This window comes from Manacus candei, unplaced genomic scaffold (genome assembly GCF_025592945.1).
Source record: "Manacus candei isolate 608988 ecotype Guabito, Panama unplaced genomic scaffold, ASM2559294v1 h1tg000027l, whole genome shotgun sequence".
NCBI lineage: Eukaryota > Metazoa > Chordata > Aves > Passeriformes > Pipridae > Manacus > Manacus candei.
In genome coordinates, this window is record NW_026138075.1 from 6561669 (window position 1) to 6574983 (window position 13315).

The 13315-nt window shown below is 40.3% G+C and overlaps 1 protein-coding gene across 1 annotated transcript; it reads right to left on the reverse strand.

Moving 5' to 3' along the window:
- Positions 1-5727: 5727 nt before the first annotated feature.
- ARL14EPL (ADP ribosylation factor like GTPase 14 effector protein like) lies at positions 5728-12542 on the reverse strand. Its single transcript, XM_051789508.1, has 6 exons — positions 11492-12542; positions 8913-9076; positions 7930-8049; positions 6730-6855; positions 6392-6531; positions 5728-6025 (listed from the first exon to the last, which is right to left on the reverse strand). Exons 3-6 carry the CDS (start codon positions 8038-8040, stop codon positions 5803-5805), a joined length of 600 nt encoding a protein of 199 aa, XP_051645468.1. The 5' UTR covers positions 8041-8049; positions 8913-9076; positions 11492-12542; the 3' UTR covers positions 5728-5802.
- Positions 12543-13315: the final 773 nt, after the last annotated feature.

The following is a 13315-nucleotide window of genomic DNA, read 5'->3' on the forward strand; positions in this document are numbered from 1 at the left end:
ATGCTAATAAAAGGCGTCTGTGAGCATAGAGAAGATTCATGTGTGGACAACAGGCCTTAATTTATGCCATTATGACACAAACAGATACGTTCCTGTAAGGAACCAGCATTCATACCTTTGCATCTGCATAGAGTTAGAAGAAGGACAGTGCTTCGCAGAGCCAGGCTGATGGAGAAGAGGTGCATTGCCCTCTGCAAATTATAAGACACAAAATCTTTATATGGCTAATGAAATGCAAGTATAACATTCTCACTGACATTCGAAGTTTCAGCTGGCTCAGACTTGATATCTCACTTTTCCCAATAGAGTGGGATGAAACAAAATAGCCCACTGAAACATGCATAATTTGTTTAAAAATGTTTGGAGGTCGTGAGTAAAGTGTCAAAGGAAGAGCTACAGTCAATATTGCAATCACTGGCTAAGAAACTCACAGAATCATGGATCTGTTAGGGGTTGAAGGGACCTCTGGAGATCATCCAGTCCAGCTGGCCTGCCAAGGCAGGGCCACCTAGAGTAGGTGACAGAGAAACTCATCCTGGTGGGTTTTGAATGTCTCCAGAGAAGGAGATGCCACAACTTCCCTGAGAAGCCTGTTCCAGTGTTCTGCTTCCCTCAATGTAAATAAATTTTTCCTCATGTTGAGATGAAATTTCTTGTGTTTTACTTTGTGTCCATTGCTCCTCCTCCTGTTTCTGTGCGCCACTGAAAAGAGTCTGGCACCATCCTCTTGGCACCCACCCTTGAGATAATTATATGCATTAATGAGATCCCCTCTCAGTCTTCTCTAGACTAAACAGGTCCAGCTTTCGCAGTCTCTCCTCATAAGGGAGATGCTCCAGATTCCTCATCATCTCTGTGACCTCTGCTGGACCCTCTCCAGTACCTCCCTATCTTTCTTGTACTAAGAAGCACAGAACTGGACACAGCACTCCAGATGAGTTCTCACTAAGGCCAACTAGAGGGGAGAGGATCACCTCCCTCAACCTGCTGCCCCACTCTTCCCAATGTACCCCAGTATACCATTTGCCCCTTGACCACAAGGGCACACTGCTGGCTCATGGTCAACTTGTCACCCACCAAGACTCCTGGGTCCCTCTCTGCAGAGCTGTCCTTTAATAGACTTGCCCCCACAACCTGTAATATTTGGGGTTATTCCTCCCCAGGTGCAGGACACTACATTTGCCCTTGTTGAACCGCATTAGGTTTCTCTACGCCCAATTCTCCAGCCTACCAAGGTCCTACTGAGGCAACACAGCTTTCAGGTGTACCAGCTGCTCCCCCCAGTTTTGTATCATCAGCAGCCTTATTTAGGGTACATTCTATTACTTCATCCAGGCTTTTGACGAAAAAGCTGAGTGAGACTGGACCCAGTAGTGATCCCTGGGAAACACCACTGACTACAGGCCTCCAACTGGATTCTATTCCACTGTCGTGACCTTCTGAGCTCTGCCATTCAGCCAGTTCTTGATCCACCTCCTCTGTCCATTCAAGCCACATTTCCTGAGGTTACCTACAAGGATGTTATGGGAGACACTGTCAAAAGCCTTGCCGAAGCTGAGGTAGGCTGCTCTCCCTGCATCAACCCATCCTGCCACGCCAACTCAACAGAGCTGCAGCAACTGTAATGCATTTGGTGTAAATGTTTGTCTAAGGATATTTGAATATTTATTTAGAAAGTATCAATCTATATTTCTTTAGTCCATCCTTTTTGTTTTTTCCCCTGAAGTGAATCAAATCTGTATTCTACCCTGGTATGGACAGATATAGAGAAAGTTCAATTGTACTCTAATAGACGATGTTTAAAAGGATCACAAAAATTGGCTGGAAAAGAGTTCAAAGTGTATTTTTTTTTAACACTTTAATAATGCAGGGGGATTGAATGGCACCTCGCCATATGCAGAAGTCCATTTTAAGCCAGGAGGAACTGTTTAGTGGTTTTGGGCTGTGACTGTATCTCTGGAACCACAGATCTGACTTCTCCCAGGACTGATCATTCTTTGTTTTTTTAAAGCACTGAAGGTAAATTGAATACTATGTGGTTTACTGGAGCTACTTAACATTAAGTCCCATTTGGACAGGAATCCCATAACACTTTTCATATAAAATTTGGGAACTTTGGGAAAAATATTTCCATTTTCTGCCTGTTGTTTTATAGTTCTATTGTATTCCTAGTCTGTGTTTCAGAAGTACTATGTTATACAATTTTTAATTGTGGAACATTTAATGAAGGATTTGTAAACACTGAGCGAGAGAAAATCAGCATAATTTTTCCCATCTATTCACACAGAAACAGAGGTAGATAAAGGAGCGGGAGCCTTGCTACAGCTGGCTAGCTAGTCAGCTTTGTGCCCCAATACAGCTTTTGTCTGCCTTATTCAAAACTCCCAATGCTTAACTTATCTGATAAAGCCTTGGATGTTTGTAGTCTTTAGCAAACCTTCACATCTTAAAAGTTGTACTATTTAATGGCCCTTGCCTTTGCCTCTTCCGAGCCACATGCTAATACTTTTATTAGTATTTCCTTTAAATTGTCCATTGTTTTAGAAGCAGCTGTAAGTATCCAATGCAATATCAAAAGACAGGTATTGTGGTTTTTTCCTCAAAGCTGTGTCTTCAGGTATAGAAAAGTACAGACATTCTGGCTCGAAGCCTGACTCAGGGCAATGGAGGCAAACAACAAAATGCTGTGCATAGCTCTTATTTGATTTTCTGAGTTTTCAATTTGTAAATAGCAGGAGATGCACAGTGCAGCCTTTGGAATCAACAAGATTCTAAAAAGACAATGCCCAAGCACATAGGAGCCTAGTAGGGGAAGAACCATCTTTATCTACATTAAAAAAAAAAACAAACATGTGGGAGCACACTATTCATTTCCATGAAATTGATTGCTTTGTAGTAATAATATCTAATAAAGCAGAGGGTGAATATCTCCTTCCAGATAAACAATGATTGTAAGCAAGGCAAATACAGTGGAAGACACAATGAATTCACATTAAACAAGCTTAATCAATTTTAGGGAAGAGACTTAGTGACAGTATCTTATCTAGGGAGTAGTTTAATATGTATCTGTACTGTCATCGTTCCTTAAGCCACAAAGAGATCACTGGTAGCCTGAGCAAAGCAGCCACTTGAACATGGAAAAGACAGGCAAAGTAAACTCACAGCATCACAAACTGTTTAGCTTGCATAGTCTAGGGAGGGATAGAATGGGGAGAGAGAAAAGGACTAACAGACCTTATAGAACAGTTAATTGATCTGATTCCCCCTATTTTAAACAGTTTTCTAAGGCAAACTTATTCCCTAGGGAAAATCATATTCTGTTTAGACTGATTTATAAGGTGTAAGATAATCTGTTGTCATCTGGAGCATAACTAGTTTCACAAGAGACTAAGAAATGTTCTCTGTCTTTTCTCGTAAGAGGTTTTATTTAAACCCACAATGTTGTGCACTGTAGCATTATGTAATTACCTAAAAAACTATCAGATATGGGCACTGTGTTGTTATTTGTATCTACCACTGACTTTCACAATCCACATACAAATATGTATAACATGTTTTTTTCTTCCCCATTTACATCTGCCTTAGTAGGGATTATACTGTCAATTGATCATTTGGAACTGAGGAAAAAGTTAGCAGGACCATTGCAACAACTCAGTCATTCTCAAACCACAGAAGAACTGCCTCTGTAACATCCTTTTAATTCTTTATGCTTATCTTGGCTCTCACTTTTGTTTTTTTCAGGTTTTGTTCTCCATTTTGAAGGTTGCACTAAGTGTGTTTGTGATGGAGTTCTCTTATACTTTGCATTTGGCTATGGCTGAGTCATAATCCCTTTTAAAAACCACAAAGTAACACAAATTAATTCAATGATGAGATTTACATCAATCTGGGTTTAACCACATTACTCAAAAAATGTAATATCTAGCCTTACCACAGGAATCCACATGAGAAACTGTTTAGGTTTTTGCCTCTAAGTGGAAAGAAAGAGAAACTAATTCAAACCTGTCCATTTCAGATCTTGAGGTTATGTCAAAGGAATGCTGCCATCTTCCTGTTGATTTAAATCCACTTCATCTTCTTGAAGAGCTGTTGGTTCCATCAAGTCAAGAATGAGTCTATGGCACATCTGGAACAAGAAACCAATCCCTAACTCCCCACTCGTTGGCAGGATTTCCACCTACCTTAAGTATTTTAGATCAGAGATGATATGGGCTATCTGAACTCCTGGCAGAATCAAAGGATACTTTGGGACCAGTGAGGTGTATGAGAGAATACCACTAGATCCAATTACCAAGTGTTTTAACTACCATAGAAAATACTATTCCTATGAATTTCTTTTTTTTTCCTTTTTTTTTTTTTTTTTGTACAGAATTGTTTAGGTTGGAAAAGACCTCTAAAATCATCAAGTCCAACTGTTAAGTTAGCACCACTGTATTCACCACTAAAGTATGTCCCCAAGTGCCATATCCGTATGCCTTTTGAATACTTCCAGGGATGGTGATTCCATCAATTCCCTGGGCAGCCTATTTCAATGCCTGACTACCCTTTCAGTGAAGAAACTTTTCCTACTATCTAATCTAAACCTCCCCTGCTGCAACCTGAGACCATTTCCTCTTGTTCTCTCACTTGTTACCTGGAAGAATAGGTTGACCCCCACCTGGCTACAACCTCCTTTCAGGTAGTTGTAGAGAGTGATGAGGTCTCCCCTGAGACTTCTTTTCTCCAGTCTAAACAACCCCAGCTCCCTCAGCTGCTCCTCATCAGACTTGTGCTTCAGATTCTTCACCAGACCTGTTGCCCTTCTCTGGACAAGCTCCAGCATCTCAGTGTCTTTCTTTTAATGAGGGCCCCAAAACGGGACACAGGATTCAAGGAGGGGTTTCACCACTGCTGAGTACAAGCGGATGGTCATTTTCCTGGTCCTGTTGGACACACTATTGCTGGTACAAACCAGGATGCCCTCAGCCTTCTTGGCCACCTGGGAACACTGCTGACTCGTGTTCAGCTGGCTGTCAACAAGCATCCCCAGGTTCTTTCCTGCCAGGTAGCTTTCTAGGCACTCTTCCCCAACCTTCATGGGGTTGTTGTTGCCTTGGAGCAGGAGGTTTTTGTCCACAGAGAATGGCCTCTTTTAAGGGAGAAAAGTGTTGCCACATTCGGAGTTGGGAGGGTCTCCTGAAGAACAGGAAGGACTAGGCCCAAGGAATGATTCCCCTGCTAGCAGCATGCTCCTGGAAATCACTTGCAACCATCTGCAAGATATGCAGTTTTTTCCAATCTCCTCTGCTTTAGATACAGAGGAACATGGAAAGTACTGACCAAGTTTCAAAGAACAGTGATACCTCAAATGACTCCTGCCTCATCTATGCAAGGCATGAGTGCATCAAAAGGAAAAGACACTCAGACTGGTTTTCACAAAAGAATGAGCTGTGTCACACATCTAAGTAAATGAACAAGTAGAGAAATCAGCAAAAAACCCCTCATTACAAGTAATGTGGTTCATCTTCCCAGGTTAAGAAAATTATCTTTCCACAGCAGTCCTGATACCTTTAATTTTAGAAAAATCAAGATTTAGAAAGGACTGACTAGGTGCCTCAGCAGAGCTCATAAACATGAGGAAGAATGGAACATACACTTTTACTCGATGGAGAAGGTTAAAGTTTACTAGGTAGGCAGCAATAAAGAAGCACAAGAACCCCTGCCAGATACTTGAGTAGAGACAATTCATAAAACCAAGATTTACTTTAATAAAACGTGACAAAAAAAGAACATTGCTCAGGCATAAAAACTAACAGAACATAATCAGTCAGGGACAAAAAATGGCAGCACACTTATCACATTCCCAGCTTCAGTCTCAATTGTATGATAAACCCATTTTCTATTACAGCGACATTCTGGTCCACATTTGTTTGAATTACATTTGGGGCAAGGATAGAAGCAACCCAGGCAGTCCATTTCCAAGCAATCACACAAATCAATGTCGTTACAAAGCAGCTTGCCATGTTTGTCATACTTCTTTGTAAATCTGTGAGAAAGAACAAAAAGTGATTCTTAGAGGAAGTTTCAACACATTCAGAGACTAAACCAAAAAAATGTGGACAATATCTGAACAGGAACAAGTATTTACTCTTTAACAAACTCACAGCATAATGAAATACCAGCACTATATCCTAATTGCAACCACCATTAGTATTAAAAGAAGAATGCCAAAGAAGTATATAAAAATTCTCTTAAATTGCACAGAAAAATCTGGTATTCACAACACAGCTTTCATGTGTAATAAGAAATCTCTCTGCAAAAAAATAATGCTTTGATTAATTTCATTTTGATTCAGTAAACAACATACTAGCCCTTTTTTAAAGTAAAGTATGTAATAAATTAGCAATCTTACTTGGACTCATAAAAAATATTTTGCTTCATCTGTGACATGCATGCTTTCTTTTTCTGCTGCCTAGTTTCAGGATTGAAGTCAGCTAGCTGAGGTCCTGGATTTTGAAAGGCTAAGCATTTTAATTGTTTCTCAAGTTTCTGCTATAAATAAACAACAGAAAGTTTGTAATCAGTACAACTGAAAAATATATTTATTAGCTGCCAAGTGTCCTCACTGGCTTTTCAATAATATTAAAATTAATATTCTTGATAACGTACACAGGTTGGAAAAGGAAGCAACTAAGATCATATTGTTTAAAATGTTTGCTTGTCTAACTGTTAATTGAGTATTCCTTTTACCAACTGTGCATCCTGACAGGAGATGGAACAACCATGACTCTGAATACATGGCTCTGGTACAGTGGTATGGAGTTTGCAAGTTGTCTCGTGAGAGGCAGATTTATATGTTTTGTTCTTCAACTTCATCTATAATGTAAAAACAAGTACTATGATTATAAGCATCTCAAATGGATTCGTTCTTATCTTCACTGTTCCATCAGATGCCTAGAAATCATCTCTGTTCAAACAATGTGGGGGCAAGGAAAATGTCTAAGACAGTAAGGAAGCATTTGCAAGGTGAGAAGTATAGGAAAAAAACAAATCAAAAAACCCAAAAAATCCCCCAACCAAACAAAAAAACCCCACAGCATAATTTTCTGAGAAACAGGAGGAAGCATTTTCCTGCCAATTTTATGGACTTTATGTTTGAAATTAGCTAAAACTGCTGAATACTTTTGGAAGTTAAAACATTATATCTATGTATTACTATTCCACTTAGCCCATGTATGTTAACAGCTGTGTCTAAGGAAACAAGTTCCCCTTGGACAATGACTGTAGACTTTGACCATATGCTTGCCATTATGTAAAGGCACAAAAATACATACAAATTTATCTTTTCTCCTCTTAGGTAAATGCAGTTGCCTTGCCACCTCTCAGCTGCCCTGGAAGGTATCATTCCTTTCAGAGTCCACAGTGATTTTCCACAAAAACCTGAGCATTTTCATTGCTTCTCATGTGGAAAGCAGCGGCAGTTCAGTCCAATCTGCTGACACAGTGATTTAGAATATCTGTGCACTTGAGTGCACTTGTTTTTGAGGTGGTTGATGCTGTGCACCTTCAGTTGCACCCCCTGGAAAACCTACAGAGCAATCTCATGTACCTACATTGTTCAGACAGTTATGCTTTGGAGTCCAGGGTAGATATTCAGCATCCTCATTCTCCATGACCATAAATTACGCAATTTTAAGTTGGAAACAAATAATAAGCTATGGAGATTGTCCTCCCTCTAAGATTACTCTCCTATTTCCCTATTTACAGTTTCATTTGAGCTTAGAAGTGCTCTTAGCCCTCTGAATCACTGCACTGCAAACTGGATTTATTTCACTGTTGTTATTACTGATATTTCCCTCCTGACTCCAGCTTTTTATTTTTGTAATGATTGAAGAAAGTGAAGGCAATGGTAATTATCTTGATAATAAAATAGTACTGGAGAAGTCATACCAGTTTTTTGTGTCCTATTGAGCAGGCCTCAGCAGAAGAGGCATTTTCTTCTGCAGGTGTTTCCTGGGAAGAATAGCTTTCTTTGCAGTTTTCTTCCACAAGATCACTCATTTGACCACCCTTGTGAAATACGTACATATGTGTTAGACATATAGAATAGTATACACAGACTTGTAATTTAAGGTTCTAAGACAAGCAGGTGATATCCATACTAGGCTTTTATGGATTATTGACCAAGAGTAAATTCAGAACAAAATGTGGCTCAGTAACAGCCTAGATTTTAAAACCATGCTACGATAATATAACGAGCATGTACAAAAGCTGTATCACCCAAGCCACTCCGTAATTCCTTAAGTAAATGTCGGAAAACCCTTGCGTTTAAACGACCCAGAAATCGAAGGGATGCTGCCCTGTGTTTCTGCCGGGGGGTGCGGAGCTGTGTCCGCACGGAGCACACGGCGGGAATGCCGCGGGGCCCGCAGTGCCCGCGTTCACCAGCAGATGACACTGCGGGGCCGCGTCCATAGCAGCCAGGCTTCCAGGCGGATTCTGTTTTCTCCCTGAAGATTTCAACCAGCGGACCAGAAGTAAGCTTTTAAATCTTGGCTTTTAAATCTCATTTAGATGTTTCGCTAAACATCTAATTTTTTTAAAAGAATCAAAATACGTAACTTGTAGGTTTAATAGAAAAAAGTGCATCGCTCTGCTTACAAAGTACCCAGGGAGGACCACGGGTTCTGTGAGTCTATCCTGCAAATGTCATCCATCACCTCTCTGCTGTCAACACAGAAATGGTGGTGGCAGCTGTTCAGGATGGATGATAGCTATTTCTTTTTACCCACCCTGTGAACATAGTTAAAACTTTTTATGCAATATATGCAGTTCCGGTGCCCCAGATTTTAACCGCAAACACAACCAGAAATATTTAAGATTTTTGGAGTTCGTCCAGCTCTTCCCCAGTTGCTGCCCAGTTTCTCCCATTACCTCTGAAAGGTAGCACAGTGGTCTCTGTCAGTTTACTCTGCACTTCAGGACTGCTGTGCAAGCCCTGTCCCAAAGATCTTCATTTAACCACTGTCAAAGGGCCAGAACCTCTCTAAGAGAAACAGGAGTCCAAACTCCAAGTTTCTTCTGTTGCAGCCACTTCCTGCAAGGAAGTGGGAATAGGAATGAGAAGGGGGGAGAGACCCTGTAGTAACAGGATGGAATTTTTTTTTTTAAGAAGTGAAAAGAACAGCCCTCAGCCTGTTTTGGAGAGGGTTTCCCTTTTTCCTCTTCAGTGGCCTGAAGAATGACAGATGTGGCACCATTCACAATATAACATCACTTTTAGTCCTGGGACTTGGGTATCATTTCAGGATTAGAAAAGGAAATCTATTATCAGGCAGTTAATATTTGCTGTATGGGGGAGCTGCATTCCTACTGGAAATTTGCTAGGGGTCCATAAATGAAACAAGAATGAAGGGCACCACTCCAGAGAAGGTGAGTATTGCTCTTCATTTGCACCCAAGTTGAAGTCCTGGTAAGGGTTTGCTTCCTACATCTCCTCTTATGTCCAACCATATATTGTTAAAGCACTTTATGAGTACACATGATCATCAGCCATGCCTGTTATATTACAGTATGCATGGTTCAGGAGCAGAACAGCCATCAGCAGCTACCAGTGTAAGCAGGCAGAATTCTTGCATGTCCTCTGCTGTGTAAAAATTCGACTCCCTTGGCAACCAGGTTCTAGCAGTTATCTGGAACCAAACACCCAAAATCAGAGGCCTCACTTTAAATACTGACAAAAAAGAACAAGTGTCTTGTTCCAAATATGTGTTCCCAATACCCTTGCACCTCAGCAAAAATATCCTACACAAAGAATGTAGCACATTTCTGTCTCCATATACACTGTAAATATATAGTGTTGAATTTTAATCACAGGAACGATACCAAAAAAATGAAGTAGAATATGACTAGGAAAGTGCGCAGATTTCAGAAATTAGTGAGACTCACAGACTAATTACCTTCCATAGTGTGTTCTGAAGGGGGATAGGGAAATGAGGGAGACTCAGACATCCACTATCACGTTTGCAGAACCTGATTATCCAAAGGAAAATATTCTTGGTCCTGAAACAGAGGGGTTTTGTCTACTGCTTTTGGTTTGACTGTACTGATAATCCAGGGGCAATGCATTTGACGCTCATCTCTTCCATAATAATTTCAACTCTGAGGACAAGCATCAAGTGCACTGTTTCTCCACCAAAACCTGTGTTCTCCCATGCTTTTTGTGTACAGTAAGTACTTCTTGGAGGTGATCATCCACAGCTCAATATCCCACTGTGGCTACAGCATATGGCTAAGAACCGGCAATTTCAGCAGAGCCTTGAAACAGCTGACAAGGTTAAAAGCAGATTAAGGAAGGAAGAAAATCAGAATCTGTGCTTTATTAAAAGAGTCTTACCCATGACACAGATGTTTCTGCTCAGAGAACAGATTCAGAAGATGTTGGGATTTGGAAGGAACTGCATTTGTTTATGATTCTCATATAAGAAATATTTTACTGTATCTGCTCTTTCAAGGATTTAATATTCTATTTATGATCCTTGCAGATTACACAGTTAAATATTTCAGCTGACGAGTGGATCCCTTCCAACACAGAATATTCTGGGAAATCTAAAATGTGGTGACTGGCATACTAGACACTTCAAGCTGCCTGATATCAGCAGCCTTAAGCTAGTGTCTCTGCAGAGCTTGCCAGAGTGAATGCACATTGTTTTCAAGTTGTATTTGTTTGTGCCATTGGAGAGGTTCCATCTGAGATATGAAAGGACGTTCATCACCTTCACCAGTGCAAGATAAGATGCTGTCCCTGTGGTTTTAATCTCCCTATTCCCACATGGATTTAACTGGCCTATTGCAGCAGTCCCATCTTCCTCACAGCCTAGTTCTGCAGAGATGTCTGTGGGCTCAGGAACCAGCACTCAGGTTTGTGGCACATTCAAGTACACATCTTGGAATTTCTATAGGCCATCTTGTGCCACTCAAATTAAGAATGGGAATAAATTAATCTTTCTTAGGATCAACTAAGCTGTAAAGACGTGGAAAGACTATTTACCATCTAGTCTGTGCCTTCTCTCAAGCCCCAAATGTGCATGTATGTTCAGAAGACAGCCTTGAAGTGAGCTAGGAAACACAGATTAGATGAAGAAATAGGTCTCATCCCTTATAACTCAGCTAGTTTCCCTAAAAATTGACAAACATGGTGACAGAGCAATGGCCTATTGTGTGACAGGATCCAGAGGAGCAAATACATCCCTCCCCCAGTAAAATAAGACAAATCGTCCCGAGTTCTCCCTCTCAAACCCACAGACTTTCTGCTGTATCTGTGAAGGATCCTGTAGCTGAAGTGTAAGAGGTAATTATAACATCATTTGCATCTTCTGATTGTCATATAAGAGGCAGAAGAGACCTGCCAGACTTACCTTCTGAAAATATGCAGTTCTGAAGGGTGTATATTCAGTTCAGAGCAGCCAACATGAGAGATAGGAGGTTCTCCATAATTTTAAATTGTACTTACCAAGGAGAGGGGATGGCACAGTGTAGATTTACTGCTGCACAATCAGTCCCAGAGTGACTGAAACAGAAGACAAATAATCAAACTAGAGCTCCCCAGAGAAGAAGGCTGAAGACAATACCAGGTAACTGTCTTATAGGACCTCACACTTTCTGTCTCATTAATTATGGTATTTAAATAGTACTTAACACAAAGAATGGAAATAGAGAAATTCTATAAACTGGAATGAGTCCTCATTTCTCATTTGCATCTGTGAAAAACAGAGCAAATGTATTTCTTAGCGCCTTTTTCCCCCTTAGAGCTAAGTAAACAAAAAACCTGTAATAAACCACTGCATTTTTTTCATTTTAAGGTTTTTTTTAAAAAAAAGAGATATTTTTAGAACATAGATGAAGTAAAGAAATGTTTTACCATTCTTGACAAAATGTTCTGGATTCTATTCACTGTTTCCAAAAGTCAATATATAAACATACTCCCCGATAACTAAAGTGGCATGGAACCTCATGGTTCAGCTTGCTGCCTTTCAGGTTTATTTGTTGCATTAGTGCAGACAACTCAGTCTCCTCCTGATCCCTCTAGATGCCAATTTTCAGCATCCTACAATCACTAATGGCTCTCATTATGCTTCTCTAGAACACACCCTAATCCTAATAAGCACCTAAAATTGTCAAGTCATATAAACTCTCCTGTTGTGGCTTAGACAAATAGTCGAGCATGTCTTTTTGTCTTCATCAGCTGTATCCACCAATTCCCTGAGGTATTTCACAACTCAGTCTGAGAGCAAGAGATTTATTATTTACAATACTATTTTCTTTCTCTTCAAGAACTTTTAAAACCAAAAGCTGATGTAGCATTCTAGCAACAGAACTTAGTTAGGTGATATAAATGCTGCTGAACACTCCTTCATTTTGTTCCACAGTTTGTTGGGTTTTTTTTTGCTGTGAAAAATAAACAGAAATCCCTCAAGAGAAAAAAAATATCACAATCTCCAAGGTATTCATACAACAACAAGCCAAAACCAAAAATCCTACAACCGCTTTTACTGTCATATATTTTTCCAAGGTTCTGATTTCTTCATATTCTACATGAGGGAGAAAACAGGAATTAACTCTATCAGTACACACGTTACAATTAAACTATCTTATGCTTAATATTTTCTTCCATTTTACTAAGTACACACGTGTATCTGACCTTTCCCTGAATTGTTTGTGCATGAGTTATATTTGTTTATCATGGCATACATGATAACACACAGCCTTCAATCAGCTCAAAGTAGCTTTTACTGGGTGGGTGTTAGGCTACATGTACAAGGATTAAAATCTTAGGTGACATTTGGAGAGCTTGATTCTGCTGGTGGGGTTCCTACAGGGACAAGTCTTCCCCACCATGAGCGCGTGACTGTGAATTCACGTGGATAGATATAATACAAATATCCCTACTGTTGGGAAGGGAGATGGGAAAAGGGGAGAGCAGATGTGTCGAATTTCTGTTGAGCTTCCTGCAGCCAGACAAATGAGGCAGCTGAAGAGAAAAACACCACATTTTTCGGTGTAAAAAATTAACCTGTGATGTTATTGTCGCATTGGGAAACAGTTCCTTGGAGTTCTATGATTTCGTTGTTACAATGTTGACACAGCGTGAGGCCACAGCTGGTGGTCCTCACATTTGATAGCTAATTTGCCTCCTTCTCATCTCATCCTCATTTTTTCCAAACAATTGAGTTTATCAGGTATTTCTGCCTCTTGTCTCTTCCTTTGTTTTTCTTTCAAATCAGCAACAGCCCCCGCGGGGCGTGGGCAAGGGGCGGAACAGACGGGGGAAAACCAC